Source organism: Schistocerca gregaria, chromosome X (assembly GCF_023897955.1).
Source record: "Schistocerca gregaria isolate iqSchGreg1 chromosome X, iqSchGreg1.2, whole genome shotgun sequence".
NCBI classification, from domain to species: domain Eukaryota; kingdom Metazoa; phylum Arthropoda; class Insecta; order Orthoptera; family Acrididae; genus Schistocerca; species Schistocerca gregaria.
This window is the reverse complement of record NC_064931.1, coordinates 28,880,844-28,901,372: the sequence shown is the minus strand read 5'-3', so window position 1 is coordinate 28,901,372 and position 20,529 is coordinate 28,880,844. Positions and strand designations below refer to the sequence as shown.

Sequence of the window (20,529 nt, the reverse complement as noted above, 5' to 3'; positions counted from 1 at the left end):
ATGAATGTTATTGTGGAACAATAATTTCAGTTTTTAATTTGTCTGTGATTCTCCAAGTACCAGCTGAACGTTCCATAAATGTTTCCAATAGCTGTGTTGTTTACTTGAATTGAAAATCATTCATGGTGCAAATTTTTGTGTTAGTGAAGTCAAAATTGCTGTAACAAAAAGGAAATTTGTGGTAATACATATATGAAGTAGTATAGTAATACAACAACCATGACCCCTCCTCTGTCGTAAGTTAGTATTAGGATCCATGTTATGTCTCTGCTGCTGTAAATTTATCATTCTAGAATTATATACAGGTGATTTTGCTAAATGGGGACAAACTGTAGGAAACAATCAGTGAGAGGATAAGGAACACTAAAGGTAATATGGACATATGACTGTAAATGTGTTCCCAGGAAGGTACATCCAATTGAAGATGAAAATTAAAGATCTTTGTTAGTGTAGGTTTCAATGATTGAAAGCACACATGCAAACACATCAGGCATGTGGTAATATTCTGTCTGTTCTAGTGTTTTAGCTCCACATTTAAGAGACTGAACAGGTGCTGGTGGTTTGTTGCAATCGTACTGTGGGGATTCTCCACAGCCCAAAGAGAAGTGTTGTAACGGTTGCTGATACTGCCCCTCGTAAAATTAGCGTCATCTGTGAACAGGATGCATGACAGAAATCCCAGCACCTTGCTCTTGTGTGGGGCGAACCAGTGACTAAACTGTCACCACAGAGCCAAGCCAGTAGGTAACAAGGCCAGCATGTGTTGTCATACAGGTTGTGGGAGTTGAGGAAAATCTTCCACACGGTTTTCTGATTTACTCCCTACTGGCAGACCACATACCTTGTGATTATGCTGGGGTCATATTCTACAGTGTTCCAACACGTTTCATCTCCACTTCTAAGTGGGTGCACCTCCCCTGTAATGCATTTCCGACCGTCAGTATGAATTTTTATGCTCCTTATCCTCTCAGGGATAGTTTCTTGCAGTTTGTCCACATTTTGAAAACTCACGTTCTTGAGGTGCATAGGTGTTTACGGCATACTCGTCGGACTGGTATGTAAATTTGTAATCTCGAAACATTTAGATTGTAGAAATAAGCAGAATAATTGACTTATTTTTTTTAAAAAAATCGGTGGTTTATTGCGCAGAGACACTCTAGCTTTATATTCCGCATTTGGTGTGAAATCAACGTTTCTTAGCGCTAGGATCCAGACCAGCCCAGCGGTAATTCTATTTACTATCCATAGCTCAGTACACGCAGGGAACAACTAACATTGGCACTGCAATTTTGTTTTAATGCTATTTTGTCAGATAATGACATTACGAGTATTAGAAAACCGTGGCTGTTGAGCGATACAGAGTTGTTATAATACACAGCAGAAATAAGCCACAATTTGATTTATTTTTTTATTAAAAAATAACTGTTAATAGTTTGGAGATAATGGATTCATCTTGAAAAGTAACAGTTCTCGGTTTGCAGTTGCTACATTGATCTTCAGGCAACGTACATGGACTTTGGTTTAAAGATGAGCTGCCGTGAAATGACTTCGGGTAACATCTGTTTTTATAGTATTTCATGAAAGAATAAAACTTACGTTGTCCTTCACGTTTACACACATCGCCACTAATGTCTTCGTTGCTATTCAAAACATGGTGAGTCGAGATATTCTATGTTGCTGGCTTGCGAACTGTTTAAGCTGGACCAACGCTACATCGTACTGATGTGTAACTTATCGCTGAAGGACTTGTTCAATGTAATTTTAAAATTATTTGTAAATTAGTTTTCTATATGGAACCTAAAGGGTTCCGCATAAATAGGGGAAGCTTTACAGACCTGTTTCGGCTATCTGCCGATCTAAAATTCCCAAACGATTTGTGGTCGACGTCTTTGATTACAACTAAAGATAACGTGAATTTCTTACGTCACCGGTTGCAGGTTTGTCAATATTTCCAGTATCACATCACATCAAGGGACTAGTGACAACTAAACATTTTTAAAACTCGCTTTATTATCTCTTTACTGCTTGTATAACAAAGGTACTATCTAAAATGTTAGTGAAAAATGAATGTGTAACCGCGGCTATAGACTCCTATATGTCTCTCTGTGGAAAGCGTGTGGAGAGAGTGTTTAGTGAGTGTACTATTGCAGTGGAGGTAATTATGAAATGTCCTAGAAACGTTAATTAGGGCCTGTTGCTGATTTTCAGTAAAGTAGGTGTAATTATTCTGAGCACCATAGCTCACGTGACATACACGTTTTCTAAACGCTCTGATGTTCGTTTGAGATTATTGTGCACATATATTCTGATGATTATTAATCAGTGGACAGTCACAAGCGCACGTGTTGCTCTGGGAAAAAGAAAAGCTGCCTGGCGCACTATGGAGACTGCTAGGCAGGATATTACTAGTTTGATGTCTCAGTTTAACTTTAAACATCTCGCCTGTTGTGATGCATTGACTTATGTTGCAAAGCATGTAGATTTTTTATTATAAATACACTAGTTAATCAATTAAAAAAACAAAATAAAAACAATCATTGTGTCGTAGAGGCTTAAATACGTTTCGTATCGTAATACACTTAATATGATGACTTAGTAACTAGGTAAGCTTTAACTTAATTTAATAACAATTTTCAATTTGATACTTTTTTCAGAAAATAGTCTGTATACACTAGCACAGTGAATTACAAGGTGTCAAGACAACTCTTCCTTGATATGTTGCTGATTGTCTTTAATGTTTTTCGGTGGCTTGTAAAAAAATGGTAGAATGAGACTGTCTTGCTTAGTACTCATTATTGCTTGCAGTTGGACTCTGTCACTCGACCAACTCTCAGAGTACCATTATCGAGTTTCAGTGCTGTCACGCCTGCTAGGGACAGAGCAGGTTTGCTCTTTTGGATTTGGTTGATGCTGACTGTCCGGAACTATTTCTGTTCTCAAGCACTAACGTTGTAGCCTAAAGTTAAAATGATTGTCTCAGAACCATATTTACAGAGAAATTTTATCACAGAAAATTGTCTGTAACTCCATCAGATTCTGGTGTTGTAGCCTATCACCATCGGTTTAAAATGCGAATCTTCTGTGTGCACTGGAAACTGCATGTGTTTTGCCGTTATTGTAGAAGTCTATGCTATCACAATGGTTTTGAATGGGCTCACATAGGGTATTTTGTCGGAAAAAATCTTTTATCTCTTTGGCGAGTGAGACAACAATCGTCAATCTCCTAGGCTAGTATTGTACTGGCAGCACATACTACTTCACATTAAAGATAAACATATGTGGATTTCATTCAAACAGTGGTAAATAAGTTTAATTGATAGATGGTGTGTTTAGTTACAGTAACTTAAATTAAGTTAGCGTATATTGCATGTATAGAGTTTGGTGGGAGTTGGCGAATTACATAGTAAATTAGAGTTATCCACATTTTATATCATATATATTTGAAGGAAGCAGTACTAATTCATTTTGTCTTTTGTTATTGCTGTCATATCTATGTTTGGAGTGAATACATTTATGCTTTAGGTAAGTATGAAAGTCATTTTTAATGAGATTCCTCTCTACTATATTTGCCTTTTTGTTTTACTGTTAAGTTTGCTGCCTTGTTGAAAATCTAATTTCTGCACGGTTTATAAACACTTGTCAAAAGGAATTAGAAGCTGCTGCTGTCCTTAGGAAAGCATTTCTGTTGTTCAAAGTATATAACGTCTATAGGTAATTGGCTGTAAATAGTCTCTGAGTTATCAGTATGTGACAACTTTTTATGCTGAACAGTTGTTTTGAACTGTTCCTTGCTCTATTCGACATGGTGTTTAGTAAATTTCTGTAAAACTGCTAAATAAGGTCCATCTGGATTATGTATGTTCTTCATGTATGCTGCATGTTTTAACAGAATGCATGGTTTCAAATGCTTCCCAAAGACATGATTCAGCACTTGTGAAACTTTTGACGGTGGCTTTGCTTTAGCCTTAACTAAAGCAGAGAAGTTGCCTTATTTCTAGGCAATTTTATTATTACGTAATTCTTAGTTTTGGGGAATATTAATAGTAACTCATGTTTAACAAATCACTCTTTCACTTTATTTCAGAATATAAGAGTGGGCTCTGTATTATTTTCTTTATGCCACTTTACACAATAATGTTGGTGCTGTAGAAGAAACCACCTTAAAAAAGAATTTTATCCGTTATAGACGTCTCTACCTTGACTGAAATGACGATCTTTCTAAAAATTTTGGTTTATTACAAATGTAGATCTCATACTTTGTCGCAATGGATTGTGTATTTACTACCTTCACTTTCACAGTCTTATTGTTCATTTTATGATGAGATATACATAACTTCTTCGTGATTTTTGGTGATATCCCTCTTTTGAAAATTACTTTCCCCATAAATCTTTGTCTTAACATTATCTGTAAACATTAATACATAGTTTGTTTGTAGTAAGTAGTGTTTCAATATTTTAGTTGCCATTTACAAGAACGTAATTTAATTTAGGTTGGGATTCGTCTGGTATTAATCTGAACTCTTGTTAATTATGCTTCTACAACCTTTTTGAGAGTATATATGAAGATACTAACTGTTCTCGAAAGAACAGATACCACTGATGACCATGTAGCTTCTCTAGAATAAATGATAATTAATTGAAACCCTCAGCTGCTGACATCTGTTGTTGATATACCTCGATGGGGACAGCTAAAAATGTGTGCCCCGACCGGGACTCGAACCCGGGATCTCCTGCTTACATGGCAGACGCTCTATGGGAATCGTCACCTTAGTGTGCGCGAGTAATGAGTGGATGGGCAACTATCTTTTAGGTACATTACGTATGTAAATTGTGGACAGTTGGGAATGTGGGTCTCACGGGAGGCGTGCAAGGGATAAGTCCCTGCAGTCGCGCTATTCATCTGTGTCCTCGGTGGCTCACATGGAGCCGGCCGCGGTGGTCTCGCGGTTCTAGGCGCGCAGTCCGGAACGGTGAGACTGCTACGGTCGCAGGTTCGAATCCTGCCTCGGGCATGGATGTGTGTGATGTCCTTAGGTTAGGTAGCTTTAAGTAGTTCTAAGTTCTAGGGGACTGATGACCACAGCAGTTGAGTCCCATAGTGCTCAGAGCCATTTTTAAAGACTCTCGCTTCGCGCGTCGGGCGACTAGGTTGTGCTCTTAGTTCCGCCTCTACCGTAGCGCAGCGTGTTTTCCTCCTGTCAGTTTAGTGCCGTGTTGGTCTCCGTGCGCGTCGCATCGCTGGTTGTCGGCTGGTGTTTGGTGTTCGTGTGGCCCTTCCTGTCGCGGCGTCGTCTCTCGCCGTGATGTCCACCATGGTTCCCACGAAAGTTCCGCGTACAGGTACAGTCAGTTTTACCTTTGACAAATCCACGCGTCACGTCCAGCCCGGTTCTTTGGAGATACATGACTGGTTAGTCGATACAGTTAAGGTCACTACTGATCAGGTGCATACCGCATATTTCGACAGCGAATTATATGTGTTTTTTGTTAAGTTTCTTGACCCGCTCCAGGTTGATAGGCTACTTTCTCGTCATGGTTCTCAGGTACCCTTTACGCACCGTGATGGTTCCACTAGTATGGTTCTCTTGGCAAATGCAGAAGTGATATATACGAATGTTCGGGTATTTAACCTTCCGCCCGAGGTTGACGACTGTTTTCTGAAGTCCGTTTTGCTTCCTTATGGGGACGTACGCCATATTCGAAAGGAACGCTGGTCTGCTCAGCACCGCTTACAGGTATATAGTGGTATTCGGTCGGTGGAAATGGTGGTCAGAAAACCTATTCCTTCTCACCTACAGGTATGTGGTTATAGGGTCCATATCACGTACAGTGGCCAGGAAGGAACATGTTATTATTGTAATGAAACTGGTCATTTCCGTACTAATTGTCCGCGGCGTGTGGTGGTATTAAAACCTACATACGAACAGCGTAAAAAATTGACTTTAGCTGATCTTCTCCCGCAAGGATCTCGGACTGAATCGCTCACTGTTACTGAGGGACGCAGTGATCCGTTGCCCGACAACGGCCCTGATTTTCCCCCGTTGTCCTTGCGTAGGGATGTTGCTGCCCTTAAATCTGATGTGCCCGCGCTGATTTCTCACAACAAGCGTCGGCGAACACAGGATGATGCGGCTGATGAATCTTCCTTATTGGCTCGCCCTTCCGATGGGCCTCCGGTGAAGGACTCTCTTTCTCAGTCGGAAATCGTGGATGAGGACGCCACAGGTGCTATCACGCCTTTGCAGAAGCTCCCTGACACCTTATCTGACGTTGTTCCTGCTGCCGCGGCAGCCTCTTCGGAGACGCCCGTGACGGAACCTGCTTCTGGTTGCCACGTGTCTTCTCCGGTTCTCTCTGACACTTCTCCTATTGACTCTGTTTCGCATCCCCCTTCTGGAATTTCTGTCGCCCCCTCTGGGTCACAGCCTCCTCCCATCAAACAACTGATTGATTCTCCAGAGCCAGTGGATCCCGTTGTTATTCACCAACTGTCCCACCGTGAACCCATGTCTGCGGACGAGTGGGATGTAGAGGCCTCTCTCCCGCAATCTGACACGGAATGTCTACATGATGCTCCCACGCAGCCGAACGCTGCAGCGTCGGCACTGCGGAGCCGCAGTCGAATCCGTAAACAGCCACAGAGAGCCGCGTCACGGCCGAATAAAAAGCAGTGGGAAGATGAGGATTCTGTATCGTAGTTTTTCTCTCTGTGGTTCAGCGCTTGTTACTGGTATGATTACTTGTATGTTGCTCCGTCAGCTGACGGCTCTCTACCGATCTTTGTTCTTCTTTCTGGGTTGACGTTCCATGCAGGCATATACATTTCTTACTCTGAATATTAACAGAATATGTTCTGAGCTTCGGCTCGCCGCTTTGCGACAGTTTATCTATCAGTCTGGGGCAGATGTTGTTTTTTTACAGGAAGTCCTATTCGACCAGTTTTCCATTCCTGGGTGCTCGACGTTTTTTAATGTCGCTTCCGAACTTTCTACGGGCACTGCCTTGTTTTATAGAGAAGGCATTCCGTTGATGAATTTCGAAGTACTCGACAGTGGAAGGGGGATCGGGTGCACGTTTTATGATCTCAGTTTACTCCTTCTCTACGCCCCTTCTGGTTCGGGTTGTACTACCGCACGTTCGAGTTTCTATAAAGAAGAAGTCATTTACCTGCTTCGTAAATCCCCGACAAAGATAATTTTAGGTGGGGACTTCAATTGTGTTCTACGGCCAGTAGATCAGTCTCCTAATTTTAATTTCAGTAAAGAACTCGACGACCTTGTGCGCTCCTTGCACCTGCGTGACGTGTGGGTTTCTCGCTATCCTACACTTGTGCGACATACCTACTTTACTCCCACGTCTAGCAGTCGCCTCGATCGCTTTTACCTTTCCGATTCCTTGTGTGGGCAACTTCCGGCTGTTGATGTGATACCAGCCTGTTTTACTGATCATTGCGCTGTAGCCGTTACGTTTAATTACGAGCGACAACCGGTAAAATTGTTTCGTCCTCCTTGGATGCTCAATATCGCGTATTTGCAAGATACCTCCCTTGGTATCGTCCTGGAGGACATTTGGACTCGTTGTTCTCGTACTATGGACCGATACCCGTCTATCGTGGCATGGTGGACACTGTATGCAAAACCACACATCCGTAGGGCTCTCATGCGTTTTGGGGCTGCGAAGGTGGCAGAAGATCGACGAAAGCAAGAATTTTACTAGTCTGTCTTACGTCAACTGTACGATAGTGCTACGCATGCTCCCCTACGGGTTACTGATATACATCAAAGCCAAATTGCTGCAGCTCAAACGCATTCAAATGGAGGGCCTGCGGACGAGGTCTCAACCACGTTCCCTTCTACAAGAGGAACTGACGTCACTCTACCATCTAGTCCGTTTACGGTCGCGCCGGAAACGTGGGTGCCTTGCCTCCCTCACAACCGCTGACGGCCGCGTGCTCACCTCTCACCGTGACATTTCTGACTTCGTTTACACCTATTTTACTGATCTGTACGATACTCATGTCCCGGCGGAAACCTCTCTTGACGACTTTACCTCCTTGGTGCCTCGCGTCGTCACTCCTCAATTAAACGACGCCTTTCTGCGTCCCTTTCAGAAGGATGACATATATGATGTTGTTGCAGGATCGCAGTCCCGCAAGTCGCCTGGATTAGATGGTATTCCTAAGGAGTTCTATGTTCAATTTTGGCCGCTCATTGGTGACACCTTAACGTCAATGGTAAATGAAGTGATGCGGGGAGTCTCACTTCCTGCTCCTTTTCAGGAAGGCAGAATGGTCCTCCTTCCGAAATCCACAGGTCGACCTGCAATTGATTCCCTCCGTCCTATTACTCTCCTTAACTTTGATTATAAACTTGTCGCTCGAGCAATTAATATCCGTCTCTCTAAGCTGCTCGATACCATTATTGCCGCCCACCAAAGCTGTGTGCCTGGACGCACGATACTGACTTCCGTTCTCGAATGTCGCGATGTAATCTCGGTGGCGGCTGCCGCTAATATGCCAGGGGCTTTGCTTTTTCTTGATTTCCAAAAAGCGTTCGATCGCGTCAGCCATGATTTTTTATCGAGAGTGCTCACCGCTGTTGGCTTTAATAATGATGCTCGACTCACCCTACCCCCCGGATATCGATCAGACTGGGGTTACCCCAGGGAAGCCCCTTATCCATGTCACTTTTTGTTCTATCCTTAGAGCCCTTACTTCGCCATCTCACCATGCAATTACGTGGCTGGAATATATTGGGGGAAATTTTTGCAGTCCGTGCATACGCCGATGACGTCATGGTTTTAGTACGACATGCCGAGGACCTACCGCGGCTTAAGGATACCTTGGATTCATTTTGTGGTCTTGCTGGTGCTCGCATTAATGATCGCAAATGCACGTTCCTGCCGTTGAGAGGCTTTGATCATGTCGTCATTCCTTGGGCGACGGTTGTCGATCGCCATAAGACCTTGGGGATCATAGTGGATCGTAATCCGATCAAAATGGCGGCACTAAATTGGCGTGAGGTTACGAGTCGTGTTCACGGGGCGATCCTTGAACATGACCGCCGTTCCCTTAGCCTCCTTCACAAGGCACGGGTTTTAGAGACCTATGTCTTCAGTAAAATATACTACGTTGCGCAGGTCTTCCCGCTTCCCGCGATGATGGCCCGCAGGCTGAAACAGCTGTCTAGTCGATTTCTGTGGCGCCGCCATGTCTTCCGTGTCCGGTATGAAGTTGTAGCCAGGCCTCGGAAGCTTGGAGGATTGGGTCTTTCAGATATCAAAGTGAAGACGTCCATCTTATTTGCCCGCCGCAATGTTTTAACCTGTACGCGGGCTCCGCATTCAGTCACCTCTCGTTTACTTTCCCGCCTCCGGCCGGCCAGTCTGACCCCTCCTGTTGATGTTGGACGGATTAATCCTAAATTGCGGCACATTCGTGAATACTTTGTACTTGTCGGTATTCTGGGTGCTGATATACTTTCTATGACACATATTACTACCAACATGCTACAAATCCGTTGGGGTACAGCATGTTTCCCTTCTGTTGAACTTGCTTCCCCGTCAACGTCATGGAAAACGGTCTGGTCTCATCTTAGTCTTCCCATTTTGCCGATGGAGATTGTTTCAACGTGGTATAAGGTCATTTACCGTCTGATACCTACTGGTGATCGTCTTTTTCGTATTGGCCTTCGTCCGACTGATCAGTGTGAGGAATGTCATCAAACTGACACCTTACTTCACAGGCTAGTTGCTTGCGGACGGGATCATTGGCTCTGGGTCCGCCGTCAATTAGCTTTTCTTACTAGAGGGCCTGAAACCGCATTCCCAGACAACATCTTCTTACATCCGGACATCTCTTATTTTCCTCAGACGAAAACGAACACGATTGTCTGGCTCTTGGGTTACTATGTCCACTACGTCATTGAAGGCGGTAATGACCCAGATCCCCCCGTTTTTCACCATTACTTGTCAACTGCGCATTGGAAATGGCAGCGGTTACCACAATACCGAACGCTTTTTGCGAATATGCTTTTTCTTGTGTTTAACCGTCAAGGTGTTGGTTAAGTTCCCCTGTGATTCCTGTTTCTTCCCTGAGCTGGAGTCCCCTCCCTTGTTGTATTTTTTCGTAATTTTTTTTTTCTCTTTTGCATGTATATATATACACACAAAATTCATACGGGTGGGATAACGGGTTGGTCTTCCCCTTCAGAAGTAATGTTTTATTTGTGTTTCAACTAATTTGTTGATTTTCTTTTTGCAGCTAATATTAAATGATGATTTGACTATGGTTGTCTGAATTCTCGTGAAATATACCAAGTCAATCTGATAATAAAAAAAAAATAAAAAAATACATCTATAAAGCGTGTGCCATGTAAGCAGGAGATCCCGGGCTCGAGTCCCGGTCGGGGCAAACATTTTCAGCTGTCCCCGTCGAGGTATATCAACAACACTAGTCGGCAGCTGAGAGTTTCAGTTATAACTTCTTTTTAAGAGTGTTGGGAGGTTCTGGAGTCGCTGTTGAGGAGGCCACAATTTTCCTCAGTATCGCTGAGATATTGTATGCTGAGAGTTGAAATGTATGGAATTAATATATTCGTCCATGTAATTTGAGCATGAGTAACGTTGAGCAAGTATGAGTGAGTAATTGTGATGATACATTTGCTTATGTGAGCATTTCATTCCTACTGGAACATCAGTTGCGTATGTAAGCAAATTCTTCATAGATCTTTATTGCTGAGCGAACAGGTAGTGTGTGTGTGTGCAACACGAACGTAATTCCGATTTGCACAGAGAAATAACCATGTACAATTTTTAAGTCCGCCAAGGCAAATTGAACCTCATTTCATCATTATGAAATAGTTCATTATAAATAAATTAAATAAATACAATAGCAAAACTCAGTGTCAACGAATCAACTGTTCGCTCGTACAAAAAACATTGGAGTTCTGGTACACGATCTAAAAGTACAAAACATATCTCTAGTTGCTACAATTATCTTCCGGATTCTTCCAGGTCAGTGACAAACACTACGTATTAGGAAGGTTACGGGGAAAATAATTATGGAAAGTACTCGTTTGGAGACATCACGACGGTTTTTTCTTTTGTAACACAAACCGTTTTGATGAAAAAACAGCAGTTTAAGAATCTAGTTCAGTACTGCTGCTGAACGACAGACATTGCTCTCTTTGGCATGTATAGCCATTTTTTCTATGCTACGCAGAGGTAACTCTTGGTCTTCGATTGTTCATAGAGACCTCCCAGCTGTAATTTATTCTTTGAATTTCTTGTATGAAACATTTTAACAAACGAGGTCAGTTTAGATGGTCCAAATGGTTCCCAGGCTAACGTTCTCCCAATCCTATAACATCATTTATCAACCATGTGGACTGAAATTTTTAAAGACAACAAATATTACATGCAATTGAGGAAGACATGCGTCGTATTTTGCTGTTGGGGTTCATTTGCTCCGTAGATCATTTAATCAGAGAGGAAAACTTTATTTCTATTGGAAAAGGAAAGTTTCGAAAACAAAACAATAAGTGCATAACAAAACATTTATTTATCAAACTCTCAAGACAAATTTCTATATTGCCAATCACAAACCTTCACCTATAATTAGTTAACGAAATGATATTTAAGGGGAGAAGAAAATTATTATCTGAACTTTCCAAACACTGACTATTTTTATTTACCAAGGTGTATTATCGTCTTCACAGCTTCTCCAAGTTTTCACTCTTATAGATATTCAGATTTCATTCTACTCCGAGAAACTGGTACAGGAAAGGTTTTACAGCATACGCTTGAAGGTCTAGAAAGGTTGTACATCGATGTTTGTCTGACACCCTGGGAGAAATATTTATTATACCTGTTGTTTCTAACTTCTAGCACTATCTTGTTTTTGTACACCAAAACAAAAAGAAACGAAGATTTTGTTTCTAGGATAAAGGTTACGTTTTTCAGCATCCCTCCTGAACTCCTTTCAGTATGTCATAAACACTTTTAAAGGTCTCAGTGTGATTTCTATCCCATAAAAGAAACAAAATGTCTAGAATCATTTTCGTCCATCAATGCCCCAAGCGAATAGGTACGTCACGGTCTCGCAAATGTAATTTTTCATTGTGCTCTTACGTAAGTCGAACATACTTTTTAGTTCTAGAGCAGAGGGTTGTAAATCAGTCTCATCGTTTGTTAGGGATAAATGATGACACTTTAGATTATATTTTACAATGACTGTTATGAATATCAGTTGAAACTACAAGTTACTATAACCAGTCACAATTTATTTTTATTTCCACTAGATGTTACGGTGGGTTAAACATCCATGTCAATCAGACGTGTGTGCATTATGTGTATGACTTCTGGGTAACGTGTGGCATTGACTGGTAGCTTTTAGTACTAGACTCACAGGTTTTTGGAGGTCATTTATTACAAAAGCGAACAGTGCCGGTAACCCACACGTGCTGTGTGCGGCGCTTAAATCCGGACAAATTTAAATTTGAATTTCCCACCATATCGTAGTTCCGCTGGAGGTCGCGATTGGTGTCCTTGAAAAAGCCATAGGCATCTGGTAAACAGACAGAACCTCTAAATAGTCGAGATATTACGGGCAAGTGCGGGGTACAACCGAAGAGCCGCGATTATCGAAAGTCTTCGCGCCGGGGGTTCGCCCACTTAAATGGTTCGATTTATCGGGTACCCGAGATCAACTGTTCACGATATTGTGCCGAAGTGCACTGGAGAGCCAGTATGCTAATATCGTGTAGGCCCCCGTGAGCACGCGGAAGTGCCGCAACACGACGTGGCATGGACTCGACTGACGTCTGAAGTGGTGCTGAAGGGAAGTGACTCTGCAGGGCTGCACATAAATGCGTAATAATACGATATTCTGAACAGCTCTTCTGAACAGCACGTTGCGAGGCATGCCAGATACGCTCAATAATGTTCATTTCTGGAGAATCTGGTGGCCACCGGAAGTGTTTAAACTCAGATGTGTTCCTGGTGTCACTCTGTAGCAATTCTGGACGTTTAGGCTGTCACATTCTCTTGATGGAATTGTCCAAGTATGTCGGAATGCACGGTGGACATGAATGGACGCAGGTGATCAGACAGGATGCTTACGTACGTGTCAGCTGTCAGAGTCGTATCTAGGCGTATCAGGGGTCCCCTATCACTCTAGCTACACACATCCCACACCATTACAGAGCCTCCACCAGCTTGAACAGTCCCCTGCTAACATACATGGTCTGTGTAATCATGTGGTTGTCTCCATCCACTTGATACAATTTGAAACGAGACTCATCCGACCTGGCAACATGTTTTCAGTCAACAATAGTTGAATGTCGGTGTTGACGGGCCCAGGCGAGGCGTAAAGCTTTGTGTCGTGTTGTCATCAAGGCTACACTAGTGGACCTTCGGCTCTGAAAGCCTATATCGATGATGTTTCTTTGAATGGTTCGAACGCTGACACTTGTTGATGGCCCAGCTTTGAAATCCGCAGCAATTTGTGGAAGTGTTGCACTTGTGTCACGTTGAACGATTCTCTTCAGTCGTCGTTGGTCCCGTTCTTACAGGATCCTTTTCCGGCCGCAGCTGTGTCGGAGATTTGATGTGTTATCTGATTCCTAATATTCACGTTACACTCGTGAAATGGTCGTACGGGAAAATCCCCCCTTAATCGATATCTCGGAGATGCTGTGTCCCAATTCCTCGTTCGCCGACTATGACACTACGTTCAGACTCAATAAATCTTGATAAATGCCATTGTAGCAGCTGTAACCGATCTAACAAATGGGCCAGACGCTTGTTCTCTTATATTGGCGTTGCCGAATGCAGCGTTGTATTCTGCCTGTTTACATGTCTCTGTCCGTGAATACAAATGCCTCTACCAGTCTCTTCGGCGCTTCACAGTATACTGCTCCGGAGAAGTCTGGGATAGATTCCGCCAACCCGGTGAGAAAGCCTTATTCGAGGAAGCGTCTGTCACGAACTGCGGCAGTCATCGTTAAGGCTCACCCGCTGATTTCGGAGGACTCGGGGTAATTTCCGAGGAATCTGCCGTCAGTATTGAATGTCAGCAAGCGAACAATGCGTCAGATGGCAGAGGAGGACCTCATTCGAGCCATTTAGTGAAAAACTGGCTCTCGGATAGCGTTGACATATTCCGGTCAAAGTAGTTCTGGCCCCCACGAGAGAGAAGGAGGAGATGGTGACAGATAAGGGGGAGGAGGAGGGGGAGAGGAAGAGAGAGGATGGATGTGGAAATGGACAGAGAAAGGAAAGAGGAGGGTATGAACAGAGAGAGGTGAAAGAAGCGATAGTCAGACAGGGGAGAGGAGTAGATGAATAGGGACAGGGGATGGAGGAGATGAACAGACGGCAGACAGAGGGAGAGGAAGAAATGAACAGAGACAGGGGAGAAGAGAAGACACAGAGAGACGAAAGGAGGAGACCGACAGAAGGAGAAGGTGAGATGGGCAGATGGAGGGGAAAGGAGGAGATGGACAGAGAGACAGTGAGGCGTAGGTGTAACAGAAAGGGTGGGAGGGGGTGAACTAGGAGAGGGGGAGGAGGTGATGGGCAGAGAGAGGGGTAGGAGGAAATTAACAGAGTGAGGGGAGTGGAGGAGATGGACAGAGAGAGGGGGTGGAGGAGATGAGGGGAGAGGGGGTGTAGCAGGTGGAGGACGAGATGGGCTAATAGAAGACTGGAATAGTTACATACCTGGACAATGCCTGCGAACTCAGCTAGCTAATAAGTGCAAAGAACATATTATGTTGCCAACAGTGACTAATTTATATAGCACTCTAAATTATTGTTTTATTAAACTTTGTGTGTGTGTGTGTGTGCTTATTTAATAATATACGCCGCTGTTAAAAACAGAGTTAACACCATTGTAAATGTTGTAATTTGTGTTGCTGCTATATGGTAATCTTTGCCCAGTTCTGTCGTTTGTGGTGAAAAATATGTTAATGACTCTGCGGTTTGGCAATTTACAATTTGCAATTAAAGACCTCTACATAATCTAGAGCTCTTTACCAAAAGTATTTGCTTCTTTGTCTTCTCCAACAGACAGGTTACGTAAAAGACGTGCACTTAATACACTGCTACGATTAATTGACATAACTTTAATTGAGGGAAAAGATGTAACCCTTCTAAACTGGCGATAAAAAATAAATTTCGACTGTTTGCGGTAGCTTTTATACTGTTTCGGCAACATAGTAAATATACAGCAAGTCGTTCTTTTTGTATGCCTGCAGACGATATACTTGGCGAAATTCTACTACTGGGAGTGGGGGTACTTCCAGACTCTCGACATAACGCTGGACCGAGCCGGGTACTACATATGCTGGGGGTGCCTGGTCCTAGTTCCTTCGCTGTACACGTTCACCAGCAACTACCTGGTAACGCATCCTCCAGTGGCAACCGCTCCTCTGGCAGCGGCCGCCCTCGCATTGGGACTCGCATCCGTACTTCTCAACTACCGCGTCGACTACGAGAAATTATGCTTTCGTACCGCCAAGGACGGCAGGTAAGGCAATATTTGCAAGCTGCTAGTGGAAGCACTAACAGCCGCAAATGTGGCATGTGAACAAAGAAAACACTTTATGGATAGCTTACAAGTTTCTTTAATTTCCTCGATTGTTAACAGTCTGAAGACTGTTAAGTTGCATACCTCCACGCTTGTCTATCTATTTCAAGCCTTTTCTTTGAATGACTACTGCACCCTACATCTGATTGAACCTGGATCACCGCCTAATATTTTTGCACCCACTCCTATCCCTACTATCAAATTAACTACTCCACGATGACTCAGAGTGTATCCTATCAACCTGCCCTTTCTTTAAGTCAAGCTGTGGGCGAAGTTCATTTTTCTCCAGTTCCGTTCAGCATCTCTTCACTACTATTTCGATCTCTTTCAATTCTGCAATCTTTTCAAGTGCGCGTTTCAAAAGCTTCTATTACTTTCTTCTGTGTACAGTTTATCAACCACGTTTCACACATTTTCAGAAAAGACTTTCTAACATATAAATTTATATTTGACGTTAACATATTCCTCTCTTTTAGAACAACTTTTCTTGCTATTACTAGATTGCGTTTTATCTCCTCTTTACTTCTACTGTTGTAAATTATTCTGTTTTACAAATGAAAGAGCACAGCAATCAGTTGTCCCTTTTTGCAGGTTATATTTGGCAAATCTAGATTTCGTCTGGTGCCTAGCCGTTATCGATGCGCCGTTTCATAGAATCAATGTATGTCAGTTCCCTGTTACTCAGACGTTTGTCAGTTCTTTCAAGACACTTTCAGTCATGAAAGAACCGTGACAGGCGCCCAACAACAAGGAACTGACATGCATTGATTCTATGAAATAGTGCATTGATAATGGCTAGGCACCAGGCGAAATCTAGATTTGCCAAATAAAACCTGGAAAAAAGAACGACTGATTTCTGTGCTCTGTCATTTGAAAATCGTATCACAATCGCTGAGTGCACCAACGTTCCTAATAGGAGGTAACCTAATTATTCTGATGTCCATATAGCAAATCTCGTCTACTATTTTTAGAATCTCGTTTCCTAAATATATATCTCTGTATCACACAAGACAATCATGAGATTCTTGTTCAGGGATGAATTTCGTTCCCATTAATCGAAAACTGTTCAATTTCTATTGATCTCACTATCGACAAGATACCATTATATTTAACAAATGAAACATGGCTCTATAAAGCCTGTTCAGTTTCCTGACACATGGGATTGCATTCGACTAAAAACATCTGTTAAAGCATTCGGATTACATCAAATACATCATGATGTTTCTTCCAGGATATATTGATTCAGAATAACGACTACAGCCACAGTGCACCGACTAACTTCATATTACTCAGTTACATGTTGAGGATTTTATAAAGGTCCTTACTGGTACAGTCAGATTAGTTACCAATTCATCGCTCTACAAATTCGTACATGGATGAAAGTTTACTTTAGTCACGTTTGGTTCCTAATGTCTCAAGCAGTGTTTCTGCCGCATTGTACGAGAACTTTTTATATGTGTTACAGCTTTTTTGTAAGATAACCGTGAATTTGTAACTGCTTCTGTCTCCATCTTCTGGCCATATTACATTAGTATTTTCTGTTTCATCGTCTCTAGACCCTTTCGTTTCCAAGCGTTTCTCTAAATTACTAATTTTGTTCTTTTACTATTTGTGAGCTAGGAAAAGGAAAAATCATTACATACCTATATGTCTGCATACCTTTCAGGTGGTGGATTCACTACTGATATTGCCACTTGATAATAATTAAAAACTGTTGCAAGATGAGTTTATTAAAAGACGTACTATTCTTGTGAAAATGTTGCTAGGCCTTAGAAAGATAAAGTCGAATAATGCATTGGTGAGTTTTGGGTTCTGATCCTAGTATGGCCGTTCTCTTGTATGTACTTACGGACGCATTTAAAACTGTAGTTTAATACAAACAAAATTAAGGGAAGTTTTACTTAATCCTGTGACAAGCAGAGTGGTAAAAAGTCATCACAAACACAATTCATGATGGTTGTGGAACCTGGTGCAACCACAACAACAAATCAAAGAATCTGGAAGGATTATGCACAGTATTTTAGAAGAAAACGCAAGGGCAAGATACACTCAATGTGGATAATTATTATATGGGTAGGAATTTGTAGCTCCACTTTCATCAGTGAGATCATCTCAACTACGTGGCATTGGTCTTGATAATGGGTAAAAGATTTTTTCGTCTTTCTCTTTCGGGTGAATGGGTTTGTTAACATCACCTGCTGTCCAACATGGCATTCTGGTAACTTACAATTCCGTCACATAATTCTGTTTATGACATTCCAGGGCTCTTTGTAACTGCTTCTATTCCTTCCATAAAGTTCTGGCGAAATTGTGTAGTGAGTCTCCATTCCTCTCTACTTTAGGCTTTAATACGATTTTCTGGCTATCTGCTACTCCGTATGGTGCATGTAATTTCTGCCACTCTGTAGTGGTGCTATCCACTTCGTATAATTCTGAACCATTTGACAGAGGTCGTCTGCATGTTCATGTGTCCTGCCTGCTGGATGAACTCAATAAGCTTGGAATGTGGATCCTTCAGAACCAATAGCCATTTCAGTGACAGAAATGCACAGCCATGTGTATCATTGCTTGCATCACTTTACAGGACGAATTCCTTCTCATAGTTTGGAAAAATCAACACCATACCTATTGCCAACAATTGTTTTAATTTGCTGTTCACATCCTTACACACTCATGGTTCTCATTAGGAGTGAGACGTTGTGCCATCTCTGCAAATTTCAGAACAAATTTTCTATAACAATTTGCTGAACCCAAAAAGTCTAACTCTTTCTCTACACGTGGTGTCCAAAATTCTGAATAGCTTTTACCAGTGTGATGTCCGTTTGGGCTGCCTTATGACTGATAACGTGCCTCAAAGATTTTAGTTCCTGTAGTATGAAGTAACACTTCTCTGTACTCAGTGTAGGTGTGTTGCACACAGCCAATTAAACGCCTTCCTTAGCTGTAACACATGTTCTTCCATATTCTTCACAAAGATAATTATTTCATCCAGATATGCTATATGTGCCCTTGGAGTGTTTTGCAGTGACACGCTTCAATAAAGACGTTCTCTACAATTAACTAAACCAGTTCCGCAAAATTTCCCCTCTGCACACGCTTCAGTTATAATAACATTTACTGAGAGTGCTGCTAAGTAGCGTGGGGCCTCCATTGCCATATAACGGTAGGTTACCATTCTCATTCCATGTCTTTCTATCATATCCCTTATTCTGTCCGCAATCTCGTTCTTGATGCCTTACTCTCCCTCATTTTGAACATTGTAACTCATGGCACTCTCGTCATATGTGGCCTGACCAACCACAATGGTAATGCTTGACGACGGAGCACTTGGGTCACTATGTCTATTTCCTCCAATGCTGTTGCCCTTCCTATAACTCCAGCTACTCTTTAAGAAATTTTGCCAATCTTTTCGTGATGCACTAAGTGACAACCCCCATAAAAATGCACCCAACACTCTTTGTGCTGGCTTTTGCAGAAGAACCCTGTTAGTATCACCACATTCCATAAACTCATAAACATTGCTCTAAGTTTTCTAATCCTGTCCATCAAACTGCCAACTGACTTCATGATACACTGTTCTAGTGCTTCCAGTTATATCTACAACTATTCTTCCTCCTATATCACTGTAACAAGCCTGTCCTCAGAATTTCAAATACCTATGCATTCCACAAATAAATGTGATACATCATATATGTGCTCACACCTCCTACCAAAAGTAACTTGTCCATATGCAAAAAATTTTCCCTGTGGTCAACTTCCCAGCTTTGCAGTTGTTAACAGGTTGTCTATAAATGCTAAGACATCCTCCCCCACTTAATCTAGAAAAGAAGAAACTAGCGTAGTGATTCAACATTTGAGCTGGGTACTGACATACTGCAGGAGGACCTGTTCTCTCTTAATGCATCTAATTGTTATGCAAGTCCGTGTTATCTGCCTGCATTTGTGCTTTTGGACTGCCTTCACAATGGTAAACCCCTGTACACCTGCAAAGCCTTTGTCTACAACAAAGGGAAAGTTTCAGTAGGGAAGCACTTCCTATTAGTATTACCATTCCACTTTTTATTACAGACACTTCCAATCCTTAGGACTGAGTGCACCAACCATGTGCATTCTCTACATTCTCTGGCGTAATGCCTAGGCATTACACATTTAAAACGAACCACTGCTGAAGACTGGACGCATGGAGTGTTTTGTGTCCGAACTGCTTACATCGCCCACACCTAATTCTTGTGAACCACCGTCTGTTTTCTTAGTATGCCACCTGAAGTTACTCAAATCGATGACTGAGTCCACGCTCACCAGTCGTACCTTCGACCCAACTCTCCAGTTCAGGCGATTATAGGTTGTCAGTGTAGTTGCATGGAAAAAAGGAAAAATCTATTCATTTCATTGTTGGTTACAATGTCTGTGTTTATGCAATAACTGTATAATCATAATACAAAGTCGTTCAGACATGCATGCCTGTCTGAAGGGACAGACACTATCACTGAAGATTACAGCTGTGCTAAACATTACGAAATAGTTCCGAATTCTGAAGCAATACACTGTTTGCGACACATGAAAATTTGTACAAGATCTAGACTCGAACTCGGATTTCCCATTTATTGAAAGTGGACGCTCCAGCTATACGAGCATGCCTCATTGACTAATCCAAACTTCCATATGTCACGTAGTCACAACCATTATACTCGCTATACTCGCACAATTTGTGAGAAACAAATAACATATCATCATTTTAGCATGATGAGCCATGGATACATCACTGATAGTTACAGTGTCTGCGTTTTGTACAGTGTGTGTATCTTCACAGTACAAAATCCTTCGACGGGCTAAAATGACAATATAATATTTGTGTCCCTGTGTGAGAATCACTAACTATGCAAGCATAAGGACCATGACTACGTGACATATGGAAGTTCGGATCGGTCCTGCAGACGTGC

At 42.2% G+C, this 20,529-nt stretch overlaps 1 protein-coding gene across 20 annotated transcripts in view; it reads left to right on the top strand.

Moving 5' to 3' along the window:
• Positions 1 to 20,529, top strand: part of LOC126299110 (uncharacterized) — a 285,821-nt gene that overhangs the window by 246,487 nt on the left and 18,805 nt on the right. For 11 of the 20 annotated variants that reach the window (XM_049990801.1, XM_049990804.1, XM_049990807.1 and 8 more), the window contains one exon: positions 15,306 to 15,529. In XM_049990801.1, coding sequence (XP_049846758.1) covers positions 15,306 to 15,529 — 224 coding nt within the window. Of the gene's footprint in view, positions 1 to 15,257; positions 15,530 to 20,529 lie in introns of all 20 variants that reach the window. The other 9 variants (XM_049990795.1, XM_049990792.1, XM_049990793.1 and 6 more) reach the window with 1 other exon arrangement.